General features: G+C 37.8%; 1 protein-coding gene across 1 annotated transcript in view; it reads left to right on the top strand.

Annotated features, from left to right (window-relative positions):
- The window catches only part of ttn.2 (titin, tandem duplicate 2), a 312,546-nt gene that overhangs the window by 14,995 nt on the left and 272,156 nt on the right, over positions 1 to 25,395 (top strand). The window contains exons 3-24 of the mRNA XM_080038538.1: positions 1,007 to 1,210; positions 3,280 to 3,567; positions 4,174 to 4,277; positions 5,065 to 5,285; positions 5,655 to 5,730; positions 6,334 to 6,489; positions 8,085 to 8,315; positions 9,396 to 9,530; positions 10,514 to 10,789; positions 12,060 to 12,119; positions 13,058 to 13,316; positions 14,731 to 14,800; positions 15,678 to 15,878; positions 16,143 to 16,285; positions 17,054 to 17,199; positions 18,050 to 18,277; positions 18,656 to 18,897; positions 19,979 to 20,211; positions 21,147 to 21,311; positions 22,324 to 22,492; positions 22,705 to 22,883; positions 23,728 to 25,242. Of these exons, the coding sequence (XP_079894664.1) occupies positions 1,007 to 1,210; positions 3,280 to 3,567; positions 4,174 to 4,277; positions 5,065 to 5,285; positions 5,655 to 5,730; positions 6,334 to 6,489; positions 8,085 to 8,315; positions 9,396 to 9,530; positions 10,514 to 10,789; positions 12,060 to 12,119; positions 13,058 to 13,316; positions 14,731 to 14,800; positions 15,678 to 15,878; positions 16,143 to 16,285; positions 17,054 to 17,199; positions 18,050 to 18,277; positions 18,656 to 18,897; positions 19,979 to 20,211; positions 21,147 to 21,311; positions 22,324 to 22,492; positions 22,705 to 22,883; positions 23,728 to 25,242 (5,301 nt within the window). The remainder of the gene's footprint in view (positions 1 to 1,006; positions 1,211 to 3,279; positions 3,568 to 4,173; positions 4,278 to 5,064; positions 5,286 to 5,654; positions 5,731 to 6,333; positions 6,490 to 8,084; positions 8,316 to 9,395; positions 9,531 to 10,513; positions 10,790 to 12,059; positions 12,120 to 13,057; positions 13,317 to 14,730; positions 14,801 to 15,677; positions 15,879 to 16,142; positions 16,286 to 17,053; positions 17,200 to 18,049; positions 18,278 to 18,655; positions 18,898 to 19,978; positions 20,212 to 21,146; positions 21,312 to 22,323; positions 22,493 to 22,704; positions 22,884 to 23,727; positions 25,243 to 25,395) is intronic.

The following is a 25,395-nucleotide window of genomic DNA, read 5'->3' as shown; positions in this document are numbered from 1 at the left end:
TCAAAGTGTACAGCTCATGTTAACTTTGACCAATCAGAAATCACGTACCCCAGCTTTAATGTGTCTTAAATCTTGGATAATATCTAATAACTTCAGGGGCGGCTTCGATCCCCCGTCTCCCCGCCACATGTCCAAGTGTCCCTGAGCAAAGAGACACTGAACCCTAAATTGCTCCCATTAATTAGCCTGCTATCTGTGTGTGAATGGTAACGTGGGCATTCTAGGATAACAACTAATAACTTGTTGTGGTTTCACCTACTTAAGGTTCCCCTGTCCCCAAAGTTACATAGTGCAGCTTCTAAGATACTTGGTTCCACCCTCTTTATGTCACAAAGGGGCCACCGTAGCTAGCAAAGAGAGTTAACTAAAATCGCCTACTCCACCTTTAAACTTCAATCTAGGATAATAACTTAGATTGTATAAATAGAGTATAAGGAACACAGGAAGATAATTTTATAATTATTAATTATTGAGCTGTGGAAAAGGGGTAGGACTAAATAAGTGTTATACTATAATACCTATTTCTTCTCGGGCAAATCAATGGAATATATGTAATTGTCTTTTTCTTTTTCTTTTTGTGAAATAATTTGAACATCGTTTTTGTTTATTGTGTTTTCGTGCTTTTTTAATTTTGTTTTGTATTTTTGATGTTTTATTTTTTATTTGATATGTCTGAAATAAATGTAATCAATCAATCAATCAATCAATCAATCAATCAATCAATCAATCAATCAATCAATCAATCAATCAATCAATCAATCAATCAATCAATCAATCAATCAATCAATCAATCAATCAATCAATCAATCAATCAATCAATCAATCAATCAATCAATCAATCAATCATAACTTGTTGTGGTTCTCTCTCTCAGGTTCCCCAGTCCCCAAAGTTACATAGTGCACCTTTTTAAGATACTTGGTTCCACCCTCTTAAGGTTCCAATGTTCCGGTACTGTCCTGTACTTGTACAAATGGCAATAAACATACATTCTATTCTCTCTCCCAGGTTCCCCAGTCCCCGAGGTGAGCTGGTTCCGTGATGGCCAGGTTCTCTCCACCGCGGCTCTGCCCGGCGTTCAGATCTCGTTCAGCGACGGCCGCGCTGTTCTGACGATCCCCGCCGTCACCGCCGCGCACAGCGGGAGGTTCTCTGTCCGAGCGACTAACGGAGCCGGACAAGCCACAAGCACCGCAGAACTGCTGGTTACAGGTGAGAGGGGGTTACTGGGTGGGTTTTGACTTGTTCTAACTTTAAAAAAAAAAAATGTATATGATTTTTATTTTCGTTTTTTATGTTTTTTTACTTAGTCAGATTTTTTTCAGTTTTTGTAGTTTTTTCCCACTTAAAAAAAAACGTCCAAGAAGTTGCTAAAATTCGCAAAAATACTTTGGGAGATTCCTCCTATCCTCAAGAATAATGATTTAGTTGATTGCCAGGTCTTGTGACGGCCCCCTGGGTAATACCAAACTAAACATTTTCCTTACAAACCATTGCGCCCATACAGAGAGGCTGTGGTGAAGTGTGTAGGGTGGTCGTCCACTGGGTTACAGGGTCGGTGGTTTGATCCCCCGTCTCCCCGCCACATGTCCAAGTGTCCCTGGGCAAAGAGACACTGAACCCTAAATGTCTCCTGATAGTTAGTTTGCATAGTGAATAGGTTAAAAATGTTTACCTTTATAGATATCTTCACAAAACCTTTTCAATTGGTTACTAACATTAAAACCCAACAGCTAGTGGGATAAAGCCAGAGTTAAACCCAACAGCTAGTGGGATAAAGCCAGAGTTAAACCCAACAGCTAGTGGGATAAAGCCAGAGTTAAACCCAACAGCTAGTGGGATAAAGCCAGAGTTAAACCCAACAGCTAGTGGGATAAAGCCAGAGTTAAAACCTGTATTTCATTCTCACAACATATTCGTGTCCAAAGTTTTTTACAGAACAGATTTTGGATTCAGCCTTTTTTTAAATCCTATGAATCAAAAAATACACTTTACACGTTGAAGCCATTTTATCTTCTTATCTTGTCGAGGTTGGCGATTCTCTTTGGTTCAAGTTAAAGTTGTCAAAGGCGTTATATAAGGTGCAGGGTCCTCTTAAGGAAAGCTATGCTGCAGCAGCTGCGTCTATATCGGTTTTATCACTGGATTAAGTGACAGGCCGCGGTGTTAAATTTAGATTTAAAGTGACGACGCAGCGAGGGATTAAAGTTTATATATCGTTTTCTGCATCGAGGCACACCATCACCATCGCTACTTTGGGTTTAGACTAGAAATGGAACCGAACCGATCAAGTTTCAGTATCGGGTCTGATGTGGCTTATGTACAGGTGATACTCATATTATTAGAATATCATGGAAAATGAATTGGAATTGAGGCAAGAATTCATTCAAAAGGGGCCCAAACCAAGTACTGAGTACATATGCATGATTATACTTTATGAAGGCCGACATTTCTGTATTTAAAATCCCTTCTTTATTGATTTCATGTAATATTAAAATTTTCTGAGATTTTGAATTTGGGCTTTTCATAAGCTGTTAGCTATAATAATCAAAATTATAACAAATAAAGGCTTGAGATATCTCACTTTGCATGTAATTAGTCTATATAATATATTATTTTCACCTTTTAAGTTGAATTACTGAAATAAATGAACTTTTGCACAATATTAAAATTTTTCGAGTTTCACCTGTATGTCTCGCATGTTATCAGAAGTGTCAATAAATAAAATGAATAACTTGACTTGGCTGCAGTCCAGTAGACCGAGATCAGACTGACACCACAGATCCAATTCCATAATCTGTTTTAATTTATTGATGTAATTATTATAACTCTGAAATACTTCAGTGAAGTTTTTCTTTTTTTCAACTTTGTTTTTTTCTTCAAATTTGCATAGTGCAGTAATGTAATTGGGGTGGGGGGAGGGGGGGGAAGAGAGAAATAGAGCTAAATACCCTGCAAGGTTAAGGTTAATCTATCTATCTATCTATCTATCTATCTATCTATCTATCTATCTATCTATCTATCTATCTATCTATCTATCTATCTATCTATCTATCTATCTATCTATCTATCTATCTATCTATCTATCTATCTATCTATCTATCTATCTATCTATCTATCTATCTATCTATCTATCTATCTATCTATCTATCTATCTATCTATCTATCTAAGTTTAAAGTGTCTCCCTATCCGCCTGCCGTGTCTAATGCCAGTGAAACGTGTCCTGTCCTTAAATCGTGCAAAATCAACATAATGAATATATTTTTTTGTATATTTCCAGCGGAGACAGCGCCTCCAAACTTTGTCCAGCGCTTGCAGAGTTCCACAGTGCGACAGGGCAGCCAGGTAAAGCTGGACGTCCGCGTCACAGGAATCCCCACACCGGTTCTAAAGTTCTACAGAGAGGGAGCGGAGATCCAGAGCTCGGCTGACTTCAGGATCCTCCAGGACGGAGAGATGTCCAGCCTGCTGATCGCCGAGGCTTTCCCCGAGGACAGTGGCACTTATTCAGTCACCGCCACCAACAGCAGCGGCAGGGCAACCTCCACCGCAGAGCTGATGGTTCAAGGTCTGCACAATGTTTATTATTATGTAGAGAACACAGACACACAGACAGACAGAGACACGGACAGACACACAGACACAGGCACATACACACACAGACAGACAGACAGACAGACAGACAGACAGACAGACAGACAGACAGACAGACAGACAGACAGACAGACAGACAGACACACACGGCAACCTCCACCGCCGAGCTCATGGTTCAAGGTCTGTACACATTTAAAAAATAAAAAGAACACACACGCACACACACACACACTGAAAAAAGCAATACAAAAAAAAGGACAAAACAAACAGCTAACATGGCGTACTCTACTTTACAGGTTTCTAAAGACATTGTTTAAACTAAAGGCAAATGTTAAGGAAAGAATAAAAAGTCAACTTTGACATGAACTGAAAAACTGTTATTCTCGCAATAAAGTTTTTAATTTTGACTCAATCCACGGCAGACTATATACACAGCATCAATTTGAACAGTTTTTATTAACCAAATTTTTTTTTAACGAAACGCAGTGGTGAACAGGAACGTTTTAAACATTCATTGAACAGAACTGATAGTTGCAGCAAAAGCCTGAAAACCTAAAGCTGAATGTTTGTGTGTTTCTAGGTGAAGAAGCTGTTGTTCCTGCTAAGAAAACTAAGACTATCGTGTCCTCATCCCAGATGTCCTCTACACAGATGGGCGCCTCTTCACAGATGAGAATGCAACAGGTGAGACAGACAAAATAATACTGTGTTGGTCTGTTAGAGTTATTTGGTTAAAGGAATACTTCACCCAGACGGAACCGGCGTCCTATCATTATAAAATCGCTATTATAATATAATGAATGAGGTTTTTCTTCCCTCAGTCTTCCCTCAGTCTTCCCTTGGCCCAGCTGTCCTGTTAATCCTAACCCTACATTTGTACTAGTGTGATGTCACACTAGTGGAAAGACTTGAGGCAGTGGTGGATGATGCCATCTTTAGTAACTAGCTTCTTGTCCTTGAAGGCCACCGTAGCTTCTTTAAATTCTCCCCAAAAGGGAAGGGGTTAGCAAGGGAGCGTTGACATTTAGAATCTCACCACTAGATGCTGCTTAATACTCCAATATTAGAGACTGTAGCTTTAAAGGGGCACTGTGTAACATTTTAAGTAATTTATTAACTTAAATCAATATCCTCGTTCAAAAATATGTCTTTATTGGTGTAAAATCACCTCTGCCAATAATCTGAATTATCCTCCTGAGCGGAGAATTACAAATATTAATATTACATTTTGTACATTGAGCAGGCAGGTCTTATGGAGGAATCCATGTTTTTGGAATGTCATCAGGTGCATTGTTTAGAATTTAGAATTGTTCTTGTCCTTGAAGGCCACTGTAGCTTCTGTTATTATTCTAAAGGGTTGGGGTTACCCAGGGAGCGTTGCATTCTAGAACTTTCTAGAACTTTCTTGATGATGTCATATTACACAATGCACCTTTAAAATAAATCCTTTATTGTGTTTCTCTTTAAAAAGATGGAGACCAGTTTCCAGTCCTCTTCTTCTTCTATGATGGAAATGCACGCGGAAGGAGGAATGATTATGACTCAACATTTGGCTCATAAAACTCCCCCGCGAGTTCCCCCTAAACCCACCTCAAGGTCCCCACCGTCCATGGTTTCTAAGGTTTCCATGGGACGTCAACAATCCCCCTCCCCAGTCAGACACGTGAAAGGGCCCACGCCCGCACCAGTCAGGTGAGAACACTGAGATTTTTTTATTTTATTACATTTTTTTTTAATTTTTCTTTGGCATTTTATTTATTTATTTTTTGACAGTTTGCAGAGACAGAGATTAAATGTGTCAGAGAGGGGAATGGAATAGAACATTATTATTATTATAATTTTTTTTAATAATAGTGGCGTAGTGGTTAGAGCTTGTACGAAATTGGCTCAGTCCTTGTCGTAATAGTCGCGGGTTCGAATATGACCTGTGGACCTTTACTGCATTTCACCCCCCCCCCTCTCTCTCTCTCCCCATTTCCACTCTTCAACTATCAATAAAAACGTTTAAAAACACCTTAAAAAATATCTTTAAAATCTAAATTCTGTGGTTGTGGTTTGCAGACCCGTCTCCCCCTCCGGCAGACCTTCAGTCTCTCCCATCAGACCCGTCAAGTCTCCGCTGATGACCAGGAAACAGGTGAGGACGTTTACCAGGAGTTTAAAGTTTAAGTTTGAGTTATAATCTGATGTTAAAGCAACATTGTGTAACTTTTCAATCAATCAATCAATCAATATCCTTTATTTAACCAGGTAAAATTCATTGAGATTAAAATATCTTTTTCAAGAATGATCTGGCCAAGAACTTCTACCGTTCAACGAATCATGGCAGCAGTCATTGTTTTTATTGAATGTTCGAGCACAGAACTGCCGCATTCTTTAACCAGTCCATGCCCATGCAAATAAAATGTCAAGAAAAAAAAACCCAATACATTTCTATGAGACATTTTTAAAATTCACAATTTCAAATGTCTGGGACAATTTTCTTTCTTGTCCAGTGACCCATGGAGACTCAGGCCAATTTTCACGCTTGTATCATCAACTGAAAGATTCTGACGAAAATAAGCACTTAGCCGCCCCACTAGATGAATGTGTGTGTGAATGGTAACGTGGGAATGGGAACAGGTCTCCCTTGAAAAAGAGTCTCCGGTCTCACTGGGATTTACCTGTATAAAAAAAACAAAAACAAAATAAAAAACAGATGTGTGAGCCTTATCGTAACCGCCATTTTTCTTTTTTACAGATTTCTTCCTCATCTGAGGTGCTGCCGCCATGGAAACAGGGAGACTATGTAGCCGAGGCCAGTTACACCAGTATGACCAGCACAACCAGCATGAGTAGCTCCTCACAGGTCCATATGGAGAAACACTGGGAGCAGCAAGTCACCGCAACCAAAGAGGTGAGAAGGGACACACAGCTAACTTTGAAACAGGCATGCAATGGGACACGTTTATTATTTTCTTTTATAATGTAATTTTATTTTTATTTTCTGGTGTGCAACAAGTTTTTTTAACATTGTGATACACTACATGGGTGAAAAAGTGCTGGTATCATTTATATCATCAGCTGCCTTTGAAACTGGCATGCAACATGTCTATTATTATTTTATTTATGATGAAATTACATTTTTATTTTATTTATTATGAACATACAATAGGCTATGCCGTGAAACATGTGTCTTTAGCGTTTTGATACAGAACATGCTGAGTTTATATTTTCTATATCTTTGCAATTAATTCATTTTATCACCCAGTTTTCCAGGTTTTTCTCTCAAATAACTTATTTTTAATATTTTTTTTTTTTAACTTTTTGAATTAATATATATATATTTTGCACTTCTTCTGCACATCATTGGTTAGTAGATGACACTGTAAGAATGTATGACTAAATCTGGCAGAAAAATACAATAAACAAAGGTATTCAAAAACGTTAAGGATTAAATCAGATGTATATACCGAGGTGTCATCAGCATATGGTGTGAGTAATACACTGCAGCAAATTCAAGTTTATCTACAATCATCATCATCAACCTTTATTCAAACAGGCAAAAATTGCTAAGAAACAATGTCTTATTTAAGCAATGGCCTGGTACCTTATACAATGCATAAGGTTGCAGGACTTTTCTTCAATTTAATTTGGAAATATGACAGTAAACCGCATGCTGCATGGCTCCAATGTCTTTATAAATAACCGTGAACTCTTTTTATTCCTTCTGATTTTAGATTTATTTTCCATTTATTATATCTTTTACGGAATCATTCACAAGCACTTTGACTTCATCGTCAATTTGTGCGGAAAAACAAAAAAATAAAGTTATTAAGAAAACTTTCAGGATTGACTGAGATGTATAAGGGGGTTTCACCTGCAAATGGTGTGAGCTCCATGGATTTACTGACGAGAATTGTGTTGTTATAAATAATCATGAAGAATTTCTTGGAATGTTTGGGGCTTATTCCTCCATCTTGACTTCTTGCCATGGGCACCCTGAGATCTCTGTGTTGCTAACCCTTTTTCCGGCTGAGGGGGGTGTCGTCTGTCTGTCTGTCTGTCTGTCTGTCTGTCTGGCTGTCTGTCTGTCTGTCTGTCTGTCTGTCTGTCTGTCTGTGTATCTGTCTGTCTGTCTGTCTGTCTGTCTGTCTGTCTGTCTGTCTGTCTGTCTGTCTGTGTGTCTGTCTGTGCCTGTGTCTGTCTCTCTGTCTGTCTGTCTGTCTGTGCCTGTCTGTCTCACTCTTAGTCTAACCCTTTTCCCTGCAGGCCAGGCTGAGGGGGGTGTCATCTGTCTGTCTGTCTGTCTGTCTGTCTGTCTGTCTGTCTGTCTGTCTGTCTGTCTGTCTGTCTGTCTGTCTGTCTGTCTGTCTGTCTGTCTGTCTATCTGCCTATCTGTCTGTCTGTCTGTCTGTCTGTCTGTCTGTCTGTCTGTCTGTCTGTCTGTCTGTCTGTCTGTCTGTGTGTGCCTGTCTGTCTCACTCTTAGTCCAACCCCTTTTCCCTTCAGGCTGAGGGGGGGGTGAAAGCCGAAGCGGTGGCCACTGTAGTCGCCGCTGTCGATCTCGCTCGTGTGCGTCAGCCGGTGCACGAGGAAAGCCAAGAGGAGGAACACGAGGCTTTAGAGGTCGAGATAAGACAGAAATCCACCGTAGAAAAACAGGTGGTCACTGAGAAAACACCTGTACTGTCTCCACCTGAACCAACAGCTGTCATCTCAGAGAGTGTCCAGGTCCAACAGGTCCGAGGAACTTGATTTATTTATTTATATATTAGGGCTGTCGGCGTTTAAACACGTTCAATCGAGATAGAACCTCAAAAGCAAAATCTATCTAATCAGAAATTAATATTATTCACACTCACAATTGGAAAGGAATGAGATTTAATATTGATTTTTTTGAAGTATATTTGAAGTGTCTACTCATCTGGCTCATTGCACTTCTTGATTTATATTCATATCAGGGCTGTCGGCATTTCAACACGTTAATTGCGATAGAATCCGGAGAATAACGTGGATTTTTTTTTTATGGTTTTAATTGTGTAATGCTAGTTTGTCCCGTTGTCGCAGCAGATTTCTGATTCCTGCCGCCACGCTCATGGAAAGGAATGACAATAATAATATTTTTTGATTATTAATTGCGGTTAAACTGGAAAAATGTTGATTAGATTTTAGGGATTAATAACTCAAACGATAAATGAACAATTTTGTTGTTTTATAATTTTTTCTGAAATGTAATTAAAATGCGAGAATGGTATTATAATTATTTTTGAAGTAGATGTGTCTACTCAAGCTCATAGTACTCCTTTGGATTTGAAAATAAATCTAAAAGTCAAGTTCATAAAGTTAATTCCTTTACATTAATTTGATTCCGAATCGAGATAAACTGGTAAGTATTAATTTACATTGTTAATGATGGACTTAAACTTATCATGTTAACTTTCCATCTATGTTTAAATTGATTTTGCTTTTGAGGTCTGATAGGCCAAAAGTTTTTTTGGTAAAACAGGAATCCTTTCTGAAAAATATCCTTCTTTGTTAAAATAGTGTTTTTGTTTTCGTCCATGCCGTACGCCTTAGTTTTGTTCTGTTATTATTTGAAATAACCATGATACTATGGACAAGGGCCGTAAATAAATAAAATGAAAACAGTCGTGAAAAGCAAAATTATAGAATTTTAAACATGACATAAAATTTTTACTAATTGCGATTACATTTTTTTTTGTTAATCGTTCGACAGCCCTAATTCAAACAGAATCGTAGAATCTCTCTCTCTCTTTTTTCTCAACCGCTCAATAAACTCTCAACTGTTGGTCACTCCAGATTCAGACAACAACAACAACAACGACATCATCAGAACTCTCCTCCCGTCATGTGGACACTGGCGCCGCTCCGTCCCCAGTTCCGCATTTCACTGTCTCTAAAGTTTCAGTTCCTAAACCAGAGCAGAGTCATGAGGTAATGGATTGGCCGCCCCCCAACCGCCTTCACTTTCCCAAAAAAATCCCCCCCAAAATCCTCCATTTTTCATCTTTAACTCACGGACATCGTAACACACAAACTCTTCACCTCTCTTTGTGACGTGGTTTGATTCACTTTTGACTTCACCCAACACCCGAAACCTAAAAATTATTTCCTTACCTTTGTTTTATATTCTGAGATTTTTTCCACATCACAGTCAAGTACTAAAACTACAAAATGTTTAATTTTATGAATTTTCGTCTTTAGAGTTTTGTTTCCATTTTCGACTTGTAATAAGATTTTCTGTATCCAGCTAACATGATTAGACAGTAAGTAATTCTGCAACATTTGAAGGAATACATGTAGATTATTTATTTTTTTAATAAACTCACTGAACCAACATCTAGAAGTTTGGTTTACAAAGAGATTTACATAAACACAAAATGAGTTAGATGTTGCCAAATTTGTATGTTCAAACATTTCTAAAAGTTCAAGTTACTTTATTAGTCAAATGCACAACGTAACGGGGGCGCCCTTAGCTCAGTTGGTAGAGCGTCCCCCCCATGGGCCTCGGCCAGCAGCAGACCCGGGTCCGATTCCAGCCCGCGGTCGTTCTCTGCATGTCACTCCCCTCTCTGCCCCATTTCACCTCTGTCTCTACACTGTCAATAAAGCATAAAAATGCAACTAAAAAAAATCTAAAGAAAATAAAAAATGCACAACGTAACAGGCAAAGCATTCATAGCTGGCAATTAGTTTTTAGTTAATTCATTTATTTGTCAGGGATAACTTCAACATTAATCTAATAGAGAAAATATGTTTGTACCAGATTATAGCAGTTTTCCATCTGCAGCCCCCCATTACATTTTTGTGTTTGAAGCTCTCCTTAACAATGCAACAATAATAAAAAACAATAGCAAAATAGTAAAAACTAAACTCAAACAACAATTTGTTTTTTTTGACGGCGCTGTTTTCGCCAGGTGTCGATCGCGGGCTCAGCTATCTCTACTCTACACAAAGAGCTCCGATCTCCGTCCGCCACCAGAAAAATCATCAAACCAGTGAAATCTCCCAGTCCAGCCCGCAAGGCACTGGGCACGGGGCAGGTTGGGTCGGGGGTGGAACCAGCTAAACCCCTCCAACAAGCACCAATACCACCGTTTAAAGAAGTCCGATTTCAGAGTCGCGTTGAGGCTAAAATGGCGGTAACGTCTTCGGCTGTGAGTGAGGAGGAGTTTGAGGATTGGGAGCCGCAGGTACCAACAACCCCCGATGTGATGTGACACCACTTTGTGAACCCGTCCCTTATCCATTCACTTCCCCCTCCACCTTTTCCACCACTTTAACCCTTCCTGTGTGGACTGTCATGTGATCACCTACCTCTTCAGCCAGCCAATCACACGCTGCCCTTTCATCCTTCATCATGGAGAGTCCTCCACCTCCTACTCTTAAACATAATCTTCTTTTCCTAAAATAAATAAATAAATAAAAATCATTCTTTTCCTTTTTCCTTCCTGTCATCAGGTTACGGCCCCAAAAAGTCCAACTGCCTATTATTTTCGACAGCTCAGTAATTCGATATCTACAGCTCCGGAAAAAATTAAGAGAACCAGTCTGGATTTTTCTTGAATCTTCATCGCTACATTACTTATTGAAAATGCTCTAAATGACAAAAAAATGTATTGGGATTTGGTAGAAATGTTGTCAGTAGTTTACATTATAAAACCAAAATGTTCATTCTACTCAAACATATGCCTATAAATAGTAAAACGAGAGACACTGAACATGTGGAGTGGTCTCTTCATTTTTCCGGAGCTGTATATTTCCCATTAGTATGATGTTCTGTAATCCTAAAAAATACACACACTCCAATGGAACTGTTGTTGATGTGGCAGCAGCAGCTATTGCCATCTTAGTTTTTAGTTTAAGAGTTCCCATTCGAGTCTCAAGTCCTAAACGTTGAGTTTGACTCTTAAAAATGGAGTCAGTCATTGAGATAATCTGGAGAATTCTTGTTGTCAATTTTTTTTTGTTGTTGGTCAAAATCAATAAATATCTCCTCTGGACTACTGAGCTGTCTGTGTAATGGGCCGTTGGTCTTAAGGCCTTGCACCCTTTCATCACCCATTGACTTCCATCACTCCCTCTCCCTGCAGGGAACTTTTTTTCATGCAATTTGCAACATATATTTAATTTTTTTATTTTATGATCTTACATTTTTCATTTTCTTTTCAAGTTTTTTTCCGACTTTTTCTAAAACATTTGAACACATTTTTTTATTTACTTTTTTTTGTTTCCGATATTTTTATTTGAAACTTTTTTTATTGCCACTTAAGTAACTAAAAAACTGTTTGAAAAGAACGTATAAAAGCACCAACATTACCTCCATCACTCCCTCTCCCTCTCCCTGCAGGGTTTGACCTCCTAACGGCTTCTTCCCTCCATCCCAGCCCGGCTCATCCCACAGAGACGCCATGTTGCTTTCTTCTTGTTACTCATTGTGTTGTTGTTGTGGGTTTGTTTCAGGAAGCGGTTGCTGTCCCAAGCATTGCTCAAGAGCCGGTGATTCCTCCCACTCTTGTTGCTGTGAGTATTTCCTATTTCTGAACCTTTTTAAAGTTTAAACAGGATCATAACTAAAAGAAAAAAAAAAGCATAAAGCAAACCCAGGTTAGAATCCAGCCCGGGTCGTTCTCTGCATGTCATTCCCCTCCTTGCCCCATTTCATCTCTGTCCCTCCAAACTGTCTAATAAAAGCACAAAAATGCCAAATAAAAATCTTAAAGAAATAAAACAATAGAGTTGAAGTGAAGAGTTGAATTGTTTGGACTTTGAATCCGTCTGAAATCTTCACTTTGAAAGAGAGAGAGAGAGAGAGAGAGAGAGAGAGAGAGAGAGAGAGAGAGAGAGAGAGAGAGAGAGAGAGAGAGAGAGAGAGAGAGAGAGAGAGAGAGAGAGAGAGAGAGAGAGAGAGAGAGAGAGAGAGAGAGAGAGAGAGAGAGAGAGAGAGAGAGAGAGAGAGAGAGAGAGAGAGAGAGAGAGAGAGAGAGAGAGAGAGAGAGAGAGAGAGAGAGAGCGAGAGAGCGAGAGAGAGAGTAAATATTTCAGTTTGATTGTACAGGGGAAGTTTTGCCTTGTGAGATATAAAGTGAAACATATTTGAAAACTGCCTCACCTTCCTCACTTGTTTTTGACCTTTTTAGGGCCTGAAGAACATATATTACTGAATCTTTTTAAAATGTAAACAGGATCATAACTAAATAAAATAAATTAAAAGCATCAAATAAAAGCACAAAAATGCCAATAAAAATATTAAAATAAATAATAAAATTGAAATTTGTGTCTAAAATCTTCATTGTTTTTGAAATTTTCAGGGTCTGAATAACACCTATTTCTGAACCTTTTTAAAATCTAAACAGGATCATAACTAAATAAAATAAAAAGCATCAAATAAAAGCACAAAAATGCCAAAAAAACAATAAAATAAATGTTTCTAAAATCTTCATTGTTTTTACACCTTTCAGGGCCTGAAGAATACCAATGTGACGGAGGGCGAGTCGGTGACGCTGGAATGCCAGATCAGCGGACAGCCGGCGCCCATCATCATGTGGTTCAGAGAAGATTATAAGATCGAGAGTTCAATCGACTTTCAGATCACCTACACAAGCGGATCGGCCCGACTGGTCATTCGCGAAGCCTTCGCTGAAGACAGCGGGCGATTCACGTGCACCGCCACTAGCGAGGCAGGCACCGTTAGCACCTCATGCTACCTGCTCGTCAAAGGTAAACCAGATTCAATTCAATTCAATTCAATTCAATTCAATTCAATTCAATTCAATTCAATTCAATGTTTATTTTATTCCACATACAAAATAGATTTAAAAAAACATGTAGTAAAAAAAATTTAAAATACATGTGTGGGTGTGGCAGAAACCTGTACAGGCTTATATAGAGCCACACCCAAAATACATTTACATATTAATATTAGCAGATCAGCACACAAGCGCGCACACACACACACACACACACACACACACACACACACACACACACACAAAAAAAAAAACATATGTATAAAAAAAAAAAAACAATGCAAAACAATCAAAGAAATTAAGAACAAAAACCCAAAACAATAATAAAGAAAAAAAAATTCAATTCAGTTCAATTCATTTCAGTAACCTTTATTTTCACTGGAAAGACACTGAGGTTTCCCCCTTACTTACAGTGACGGCGATTTACAATGACACAATTACAAGGATAACATTTAACGAGCAGAGAAAACAGAAGTAAAATAGGATAAAAATTACCTTGTCAAAGGTAAACCAGACGGGATAAAAGGAAGCTTTCCACAATATCAAGTGATGAGGTGAAGATGTATTTAGTTATTTATTCTATAGTACTTCTTCTTCTTCTTGGTCTTCCAACAGGTGCATTTCCCCAGGACGCCCACTATATATAAAAACGTGTAAAGCCGTTTTCTTTGTTCTTAGCCAATGAAAAACTTCCTAAACCAGATTCAATTCAGTAACCTTTATTTTCACTGGAAATGTATTTACAGTTTTGACAAGCGTACAAAAAAAAACACAATTACAAGGATAACATTTAATGAGCAGAAAAAACAGAAATGAAATAGGATAACAATCAAAGGTAAACCAGACTGAATAAAGGGAAGCTTTTCATTGGTTGAAAACAAACTTAACGGCCTTACACGTTTTTATATATAGTGGGCGTCCTGGGGAAATGCACCTGTTGGAAGACCAAGAAGAAGAAGAAGTACTATAGAATAAATAACTAAATACATCTTCACCTCATCACTTGATATTGTAGGAAAGACTTGAGGCAGTGGTGGATGATGCCATCTTTAGTAACTATAGCTTCTTGTTCTTGAAGGCCACCGTAGCTTACACACTGGCTTTTTATAACCTTTTTCTGGCTATTAGAATCTTGAAATAATGCATTTTTTAAACGCATATGCTAATCTTTACTTCAGTATTTAAATCATGACAGGAAAGTAACATTGGTAATTTAGCTCATTTGTACGTTCCTTTTGTAACCCGACTATATTACCACACTACTTTATAACAGAGCATGTAAAGGTAATGTTAGGTTAAAGATTGCCAGTGTATATTTCTGTTGTACAGTTGTTCATAGACATGATTTTGAGTGTTTTTTTTGTGCATCTTTTTCCCTTTCATAGTTTCAGAAGAAATTGAGAGCAGAGAGGAATCTATGACTGTGACAGAAATCGGAATGACTCAACAGAAAACGTAAGTTCTAAAAGTAATTGGCCTTCATAGCCTCTGTAAACCTGTAGTACCATAGTAGCAATCAATATATGACATCAGAGTTGAGTGTCTCGGGCGCTCCGGTGGTGTAGTGGATAGAGCGTGTACCATATCGGCTCCGGCCTTCGTTGCAGTGGTCGCGGGTTCAAATCTGACCCCTGGACCTTTACTGCAGGTCATCCCCCCCCTCTCTCTCTCTCTCTCTCTCTCTCTCTCTCTTTCTCTCTGTCTCCCCATTTCAACTCTGTACTGTCTAATAAAGCTTGAAAATGCCCAAAAAATTTAAAAATAATCTGATTCAAAAAGAAATTCATAAATGTTATTCTAATGTCTAGACCGTTTGACATGAATGTGTGGGTGTGGTTGTATCAAACAGTCTCCAAGGCAACAGAACAGTCATTGCTTTTACAGAACATTCGTGCAGAGAACTGCCGTGATTGGTTCAAAATACTTATCGTGTCATAAGAACCAGAGCATAGCCCATAGCCTCATCTAAAACTGAATTTCTGTAAAGTTTATCAAACTTAAATGACAATATCTCTACTTTGGATTGTACTATCTAACTCTGTACTGTCCAATAAAGCTTGAAAATGCCCAACAACAAAGAAAATCTTAATAATAACTCAATGATTTGTCTTTTGTTTCCTTTCAATGTCTTTTTGACCTAGATATATGGGTATGTATGTATAAGAATTGTTAATCCAACCACATGCAGCTCTATTTTAGACTATTCTTTATTCTGGATGTATTTTTGCATATATGTGGTTTGATATTTGTAAAATGTGCAAAAAACCCAATAAAAATTTAAGTTTAAAAAAAAAATAAAATAAATAACTAAAAACTTTCTCCCTTCATTCAGTGTGTCCGTGGAGACACATGACCAGAGCGTGACAGAGGTGGAGGTGAGCGGAGAGGCTGCAGCCCCGTTCTTCCTCCGTAAGCCCGGCCCGCAGAAACTGATCGAGGGCGGCAGCGTCTTCTTCGACTGCCAGATCGGAGGAAACCCAAAACCACACATCATCTGGAAGAAGAGTGGCGTGCCCCTCACTACCGGATACAGGTACGGAGCATCTAGCAATTATGTACTTTAAAAATAATAATAATCTATCTATCTATCTATCTATCTATCTATCTATCTATCTATCTATCTATCTATCTATCTATCTATCTATCTATCTATCTATCTATCTATCTATCTATCTATCTATCTATCTATCTATCTATCTATCTATCTATCTATCTATCTATCTATCTATCTATCTAAATGAGCTTCTTATAAACAATCTTTCAAACATAACTAAATGCTTTCTTTGTTTTCCATCAGATACAAAGTGACTTACAAGAAAGAGACCGGAGAATGCAAACTGGAGATCTCCATGACTTTTGCCGATGACGCCGGAGATTACTCCATTCACCTGAGAAACACACAAGGAGAAGCCTCGGCCTCCGCTACACTGATGGAGGAAGGTGTGTTATTTATTATTTTTTATCTGTCTGTCTGTCTGTCTGTCTGTCTGTCTGTCTGTCTGTCTGTCTGTCTGTCTGTCTGTCTGTCTGTCTGTCTGTCTGTCTGTCTGTCTGTCTGTCTGTCTGTCTGTCTGTCTATCTATCTATCTATCTATCTATCTATCTATCTATCTATCTATCTATCTATCTATCTATCTATCTATCTATCTATCTATCTATCTATCTTTGTATGTATCTATGTATGTATATGTCTATCTATCCATCTATCCATCTATCTATCTATCTATCTATCTATCTGTCTGTCTGTCTGTCTGTCTGTCTGTCTGTCTGTCTGTCTGTCTGTCTATCTATCTATCTATCTATCTATCTATCTATCTATCTATCTATCTTTGTATCTATCTATGTATGTATATGTCTATCTATCTATCTATCTGTCTGTCTGTCTGTCTGTCTGTCTGTCTGTCTGTCTATTTATCTATTTATTTATTCATTTATTCTTTGTATAATTTGTTTTATTTGATTTGATTTTTTTAACAACAAACAAGCAAACAAACAAAACAGCAACTGACAAGAAATAAAGAAAAATAAGGTCTATATATAGTGTTCATTGTTTAATTTAAAACAAACTTGTAGATTGTGTTTATTGTGTATGCTCATAGTCACTGTAAATGAGGGGAAACGTCAGTGTCTTTCTGGTGAAAATAAAATTACTGATTTATGTATTGATTGATTGATTGATTGATTGATTGATTGATTCTATGTGTACAGAGGAATATGAAACCTACATGAAGCAACAGGACGTGACATATAAAACTGAAGTGAGGACGACGGTGGTCCAGGAGCCTTCTGTGATCGTGAGCCAATACGAAGAGCAGAGGAGAGGGACCACACCCATGAGCTTTGTCTCAGAAACAGTACGTACCTCTACTAACACCCACATGGACAGATTCCTTAATTTATTTATAACACCCAGATGGACAGATTTCCTTAATTTATTTATTTATCTAATTGTTTTTTATTTAATATTAATTTAATCTCATGTATTCTAATTTTAAAATTTAAATTTAATTTTTTTATTTTTTTTATTTTTTTAGATTTCAATTAAATTTTTTAATGTTTTTTAGATACTATTTTAATATACTATTGTTTGTTTGTCCCATTTATTTATTTGTCTACTAACATGGACAGATTCTTTAATTTATTTATTTATCTAATAATTTTTTATTTAATATTAATTTTATTTTCATACATTTTAAATTTGTTTAAATTTTTTAGATATATATTTTTTTTATTATATATTATTAAACAGTACGTTCCATACAAACACCCAGAAAGACAGATTTCTCCCATTTATTTATTTGTAAAAAAAATTAAATCTGATATTAATTTTAATTTCATGAATTTTACATTTTAAATGTTTTTTTAGATTTAAATTTACATTTTGTATTATTATTAATTAGTTTTTATATTATTTTAATATACTATTGTAATTATTTTGTCTCTCTCTGAAACAGTAAGTCCTCCACAAACATCCAGATTGATAGATTCCTCCACTTTTTTATTTAATATTATTTTAATTTCATGTATTTTAATTACAAATTTTAATTTTTAATTTTTAATCTTTTTTTTTTTTTTTTTTTTTTTTTTTTTTTTCAATTAACTTTTTTAATAATATGTTTTTTATACTATTTTGATAAACAATTGTAATTATTTTTATTTTTATTTTATTCAATACTAAACAAATAAAACTTTATTTTTCTGCAGGAATTTCACACATCTGCCTTTGAGGAGCGGATCATCCAGGAGATAGAGATCCGTATAATGAGGATTTCCTACACAGAGCTAGTGACTGAGGACGGAGAGATGATGGTGACAGTAGCAGAGCACGAGGCCGTCACGCCCGTCTTTGAAACGCCCGTGAAAAACTACAGAATCATGGAGGGAATGGGAGTCACCTTCCACTGCAAGATGGGCGGAAAGCCACTGCCAAAAGTAAGGAGCTGGAAATAGTAACCAAATAACCAAATAATCTTGATGTAAAAAATCTTCCAATCCAGATTCAAATGTCAGCCTTTCCTGGACTATATAACAGCGCTGAAGTGACCTTCATGACACCTTTTTGACTTTTAATTTTTGTATTAACACTTACCTTTAGTTCAAACAATGTCCTTAAAACCTGTAAAGTATTGTACGCTATGTTAGTTGTTTGCTTTATTTTGTCTTTTGTTTGTGTGTTCACTTTTTCAGTTGTGTGTTTGTGTTCCTTAAAAAAAAATAAAGTATTTAAAAAAAAAATAATAATGTAATTGAAATGTCATGGGAAATTTTGGGAAATTCTTGGTGGATAAAATGATCATATCTTCTCTCTAGATTGCTTGGTACAAAGACGGCCAGCGCATCAGAGCCGGCGGGCGTTACCAGATGGAGGTCCTCCAGGACGGGAGAGCCACCCTGCGTTTGCCCGTGGTGCTACCCGAAGACGAGGGCGTCTACACGGCCTTCGCTTCCAACATGATGGGCAACTCAGTCAGCTCCGGAAAGCTTTACATAGAGCCCTCTGGCACCGTGTCACCTCAGAGATTCACCCCACAGCCAGGCATGCAGAGGATCAGGTAACTATAGATTTAATTTGCTGTAATTTGAATACTTTGTAGGTCATTTTGTTTTTGTTTTTTTGGGAAATAATTTGAACACCGTTTTTGATTATTGTACCTTTCGTGCTTTTCATTTTGTTTTGTATTTTTGATATTTTTAATTTTTATTTTGATATGTCTGAAATAAATTTAGTCAATCAAAACAAGGCAAAAAAGAGGCTTCTACAATTACTACAATTTATTTTTGTTTTCAGCTCTATTTCTATAAGTTAAAGAGCTGTTTAAATTCATAAGTATGTTTTAATTAGTTTATAATCTAGTAAGCATGTGACGTGATATGGGGAAAATATAGTCCTCCTACTTTCTGGAAACCTTTGTTCAAACACTCCATTGCCAATTATGTTTAAAAAAACATGAATAAGTAAGTTTTGCATAATAGGTGATTTTAAATACTCCCCAACCAACCAAACACCTTGATACTGACTGTCTGTGCTCCGTTAGTTATTCTTCTCTTATCTTATCTTATTCAGATCCCTATCACCATTAACATAACACCTTGATACTGACACCTGTGCTCCGTTAGTTATTCTTACCTTACCTTATCTTATTCAGATCCCTATCACCATTAACATAACACCTTGATACTGACTGTCTGTGCTCCGTTAGTTATTCTTCTCTTACCTTATCTTATTCAGATCCCTATCTCCATTAACATAACACCTTGATGCTGACTGTCTGTGCTCCCTTAATTTAAATTCTATTTATATGTTCTATTGCTATTCATTCGCTTTTAAGTGTTTTATTTCTATTCATTCGCTTTTCTAATGTGTATTATGTATTCTAATCTTGCCCCTGTAAAGCACTTTGAATGGCCTTGTGTCTGAATTGTGCTATAGAAATAAACTTGTCTTGCCTATTTCAGGATTGCATATACATATTTTGCAGAATAGGTGATCTTTAATGCTCCCCTAACCAACCAAACACCTTGATACTGACTGTCTGTGCTCCGTTAGTTATTCTTCTCTTATCTTATCTTATTCAGATCCCTATCACCATTAACATAACACCTTGATACTGACTGCCTGTGGTCTTTTCTCAGATCCCAGTCCCCTCGCTCCGTGAGCCGATCTCCCGGTCGTTCGTCCAGCCGTTCCCCCGCGGTCTCCCCGGCCAGAAGACTGGACGACACAGACGAGGCTCAGCTGGAAAGACTCTACAGACCCGTGTTCGTCATGAAGCCTTCCTCCGTCAAATGCTCCGAGGGCCAAACCGCCAGATTCGACTTAAAGGTCGTCGGCAGACCCATGCCCGAGACGTACTGGTTCCTCAATGGTATGACCAGGTCTAATACATTCTAAAAACACACATTGAAACGTGTTGTCAAAATCACTTTTCGTTCGAAAATCTGTGAATATCTCCAGTACTCACTGTTAAGAAAAAAAGTGGGCCAACCGTACCTAGCAACATACCAGTTTACAGAGCCTAAAAAAAAAACTTCCTTATCTGATTTTTTTTCTCTCCTGTCCGTGGCCCTTAAACTCTTCTGTACTTTAGTATGTAGTGTACTAAAAAGAAAGAGTATGTGATTTGAAACGCAGGGAATATTTACATTACAGGTGATACTCATATTATTAGAATATCATGGGAAATGAATTGGAATTGAGGCAAGAATTCATTCAAAAGGGGCCCAAACCAAGTACTGAGTACATATGGATGATTATACTTTATAGAGGGCCGACATTTCTGTATTTATTGATTTTTATGTAATATTGAAATTTTCAGAGATTTTGAATGTGCGGTTTTCATAAGCTGTAAGCCATAATGAATACAATTATAACGAATGAAGGCTTGAAATATCTCACTTTGCATGTAATGAGTCTATATAATATATTAGTTTTCACCTTTTAAGTTGAATTACTGAAATAAATGAACTTTTGCACGATATTCTAATTATTCGAGTTTCACCTGTAGGCTATATTTTTTATTTTTTTTATTTAATAAATATTTTAATTTTTTATTTTTTTAAGGAAAGGGGTAGGATTAAATAAGTGTATACTTCTTCCTGCTCCTTTTCAGGCATATCTCAACAACACAGATAATTATTATTTTTTTTTTTGTTTTTTTTGTGAAAACATAATTTTTGTTTATTGTATTTCCATGCTTTTCATTTTGTTTTGTATGTGGATATGTCTGAAATAAACTAAATCAAATAAAAAAATATACATTCTAAATACTAAGTTAAACCACTATCATCATTCTTTTCTCAGGACAACAAGTGGTGAACGACTACACACACAAGATAGTGATCAAAGAGGACGGCATCCAGTCCCTGATCATTGTGCCCGCCATGCCCAAAGACAACGGGGAGTGGACTGTCATCGCTCAGAACCGAGCCGGACGCACCTCTGTCTCTGTCACTCTCAGTGTTGAAGGTAAGGCTGTGGTAGAATCATTCATTCATTCATTCATTCATTCATTCATTCATTCATTCATTCATTCATTCATTCATTTTGTCTTTATTTCAAACAAAAAATAAAAAAGGAAGTATGACACATCGTACAAATACACATAACACGAAGCAACAATAATTATTAAGTGTCATAAACAATATATATAAAATAAATGTGGTGTCTGTGTCCGAAAAGGAGTGGGAGCAAACCGAAGCTTATGTATTCTCCTACACCTCTTAATTATCATAATGTGCATTCAAATTATTTATATTCATACAATACTCATTTACAAAGCCTTACCGAATCTTACTCATGTATAGTAAAGTTTATCTTGTTATCCCTTGGAAGTTAATTTAATTAATATTAATTATTGAGCTGTGGAAAAGGGGTAGGATTAAATACGTTTTATAATTCTTCTTACTCCTTTTCGGGCATACCAAGGGAATATACACTATATAATATGCTTTTTACTTTTCTTATTCGTGAAACAATCAATTTTTTTTTTAAATAAATGTATTCAATTCAGTCAATTAATTATGAATACAAATCACATTTCTGATCTGACAATAGAGTAGTATTGTATCGTATCATAGATCATTTCAGTATGTGTCATTGCTGTGATGATCAACTATTCTTATAAGTGCTTTCACCAGACAACTTTTGCAGGTTAAAGGTGCTACGGGGAACTTTTAAATAATTCTGAAAAAGTCCAATTTTTCCTCTGATGATCATGAATTACATGTAACAGCAAACCAGACCATCAGTGCAAAGAATGCTATTTTTATATAGTTTTTCCGAATGCCTTTGTTATTGGTACACTCACCCAGGAACAACAGCTGGCGTGGTAAAAACACTACCGCTTTTGTCCAAAGGGGGGCTGCTAGAATTAACACAAACCGAAAGTTCCTCAAAGCACCTTTTTGAAATAAAAAATATATATCTTTTTATTAAATTGTTCTTTGTTTTCTGTATTTCTTTCCCCCGCCATGTCCAGCTCGGGAAAGCCTTGCCCGCCCTCAGTTTCTTGCCAAGCTGAAGAACATCACAGTGAAGCAGGGAACTCTGGTTGAGTTGGCCGTCAAAGCCATCGGAAACCCACTGCCCGATATCGTCTGGCTGAAAAACAGTGACATCATCTCCCCACACAAGCACCCACACATCAAGTATGTATCTGTCATTTTTATTTGGTTTTTCAGTGTTACAAAGTGCATATTTTACATTCACTTTTCTAATGTCTATTCTATACTTGATGTATTTTAATCTTGATGTTTTTCTTGCCCCCTGTAAAGCACTTTGAATGGCCTTGTGTCTGAATTGTGCTATAGAAATAAACTTGCCTTGCCTTGCCTTGCCTTTGCCTTGTGCCTATTTTCAGGATTGAAGGCACTAAGGGAGAGGCCAAATTCAAGCTCCCGTCCGCAGCCGGCTCAGACAGCGCGTGGTACACTGCCACAGCCATCAACAAAGCCGGCAGAGACACCACGCGATGCAGAGTCAACGTTGAGGTCGACTTTGCAGCTCCGCAAGCCGAGAGGAAGCTCATCATCACCAAAGGTATATGTATATGTAGATATTCAGGTGAAACTCGTATTATTAGAATATCATGGAAAATGAATTGGAATTGAGGCAAGAATTCATTCAAAAGGGGCCCAAACCAAGTACTGAGTACATATGGATGATTATACTTTATAGAGGGCCGACATTTCTGTATTTAGAATCCCTTTCTTATTGATTGTAATATTCAAATTTTCTGAGATTTTGAATTTAGGGTTTTCATAAGCTGTACACCATAATAATCAAAATTATATCAAAGAAAGGCTTGAGATATCTCACTTTGCATGTAATTAGTCTATATAATATATTAGTTTCACCTTTTAAGTTGAATTACTGAAATAAATGAACTTTTGCATGATATTCAAATTTTTCGAGTTTCACCTATATATGTAGATATAGATATATTGATTGTATATAGATATAGATATATGCATTGTATAAATATATAAAATATAAAAAATCATATTATATCAAGTTGTATATATGTATGAATTGTAAATATCAAATACTATCGCCAATTGTATAGATAGATTGTATAGAGATTATAAGGAATACAAGAAGCTAATATAATAAATATATTTTTTTTAACTATGGAAAAGGGGTAGGATTAAATAAGTTTATACTTCTTCCTACAACTTTTCAGGCATATCACATCAATATATGTAATTTGTTTTATTTTTTTCCTTTTTGTGAAGTAGTTTAAACATAATTTTTGTTTTATTGTATTTTCATGCTTTTCATTTTGTTTTTGTATTGTCTGAAATAAATTAAATTAAATTAAATTAAATTAAATTAAATTCAATTCAATTCAATTCAATTCAATTCAATTCAATTCAATTCAAAGGAACCTACAAAGCCAAGGAGATCGCCGCTCCAGAGTTGGAACCTTTGCACCAGCGCTACGGCCAGGACCAGTGGGAGGAGGGAGACCTTTACGACAAAGAGAAGCAACAGAAACCAATGTTCAAGAAGAAGCTGACCTCCATTAGAATGAAGCGCACAGGCACGGCTCACTTTGAGTGCAGACTGACTCCCATCGGTGACCCCACCATGATGGTCGAGTGGCTGCACGACGGCAAACCCCTGGCCGCTGCAAACAGGCTGCGAATGGTCAACGAGTTCGGCTACTGCAGTCTGGATTATGACGATGCCTACGCAAGAGACAGCGGCGTCGTCACATGCAGAGCGACAAACAAGTTCGGAGTGGACCAGACGTCGGCCACTCTGATAGTCAAGGATGAGAAAGGTCTGGTGGAGGAGACCCAGCTTCCTGAAGGCAGAAGGGGACAGAGGATGGAGGAGATTGAGAGGATGGCTTTCTCAGGTGGACCAGCCGGAGTGAGCACCGACGATGAATATGAAAAAACCAAACCAGAGATCGTCCTTCTGCCCGAACCGGCCCGAGTGCTGGAGGGAGAGATCGCACGTTTCCGCTGCAGAGTCACCGGTTATCCAGCTCCCAAGGTCAACTGGTACCTGAACGGACAACTCATCCGCAAGAGCAAGAGATACAAACTCACCTACGATGGAATCTACTATCTGGAGATCACTGGAATCAAGTCCTACGACTCCGGAGAGGTCAGGATCGTTGCAGACAATCCCCAAGGCACCACCGAACACACGGTCAAGCTGGAGGTCACACAGAGAGAAGACTTTAGGTCCGTACTGCGCCGCGCTCCAGAAGCTAAAGCCGCAGAAGCTGCTAAAGAACCCGGAAGAACTGGCTTCGATGTGGTGAAGGTCGATCACCCGGAAGAGACCGCAGCAGACAGGGAGGTGGTCAGGCTGCGTAAGACACAAAGAGTTGTTCACGAGCAAACCTCCGAGGAGTCAGACGAACTTAAAGGCAAGTTCAAGCGTAGGACGGAGGAAGGATTCTACGAGTCCATCTCCGCCATGGAGTCCAAGGCCAAGAAGAGGGACGACTCCTACGAAGATCTGCTGAAGAAGACCAAGGATGATCTGCTTCATCACCTGAAGATGAAAGAAGAGGAAGAGAGAAGGAGACTTGAGGAAGAGGGGAAACTCACCATCCCCACAATCAGACCGGAGAGGGTCCAGCTGTCCCCGAGCATGGAAGCTCCCAAGATCCTTGAACGCATCGCGAGCAAGACCGTCACTCCAATGGACGAGGTGCGTTTCAGGCTGAGGGTTGTGGGCAGACCAGAACCTGAAGTCCAGTGGTTCAAGAACGGAGTCCTGGTGGAGAAGACCGAGCGGATATACTGGTACTGGCCCGAGGACCATCTGTGTGAGCTGGTGATCAGAGATGTGACTGTGGAGGATTCTGCCAGCATCATGGTGAAAGCCACGAACGTCGCAGGAGAGGCATCCAGCCATGCCTTCCTCCTGGTGCAATGTAAGGCCATTTTTTTATCTATTCATATTTACAGCCGTGGAAAAAAATTAAGAGACCACTCCAAATGTTCAGTGTCTCTCGTTTTACTCTTTAGAGGCATATGTTTGAGTAGAATGAACATTTTGATTTTATAATATAAAATACTGACAACAT

The sequence above is a fragment of the Ammodytes marinus genome (genome assembly GCF_949987685.1).
Source record: "Ammodytes marinus genome assembly, chromosome: 12".
Classification (NCBI taxonomy): Eukaryota; Metazoa; Chordata; class Actinopteri; order Uranoscopiformes; family Ammodytidae; genus Ammodytes; species Ammodytes marinus.
The sequence above is the reverse complement of the archived record's forward strand: the minus strand, read 5'-3'. Positions and strand labels throughout refer to the sequence as shown.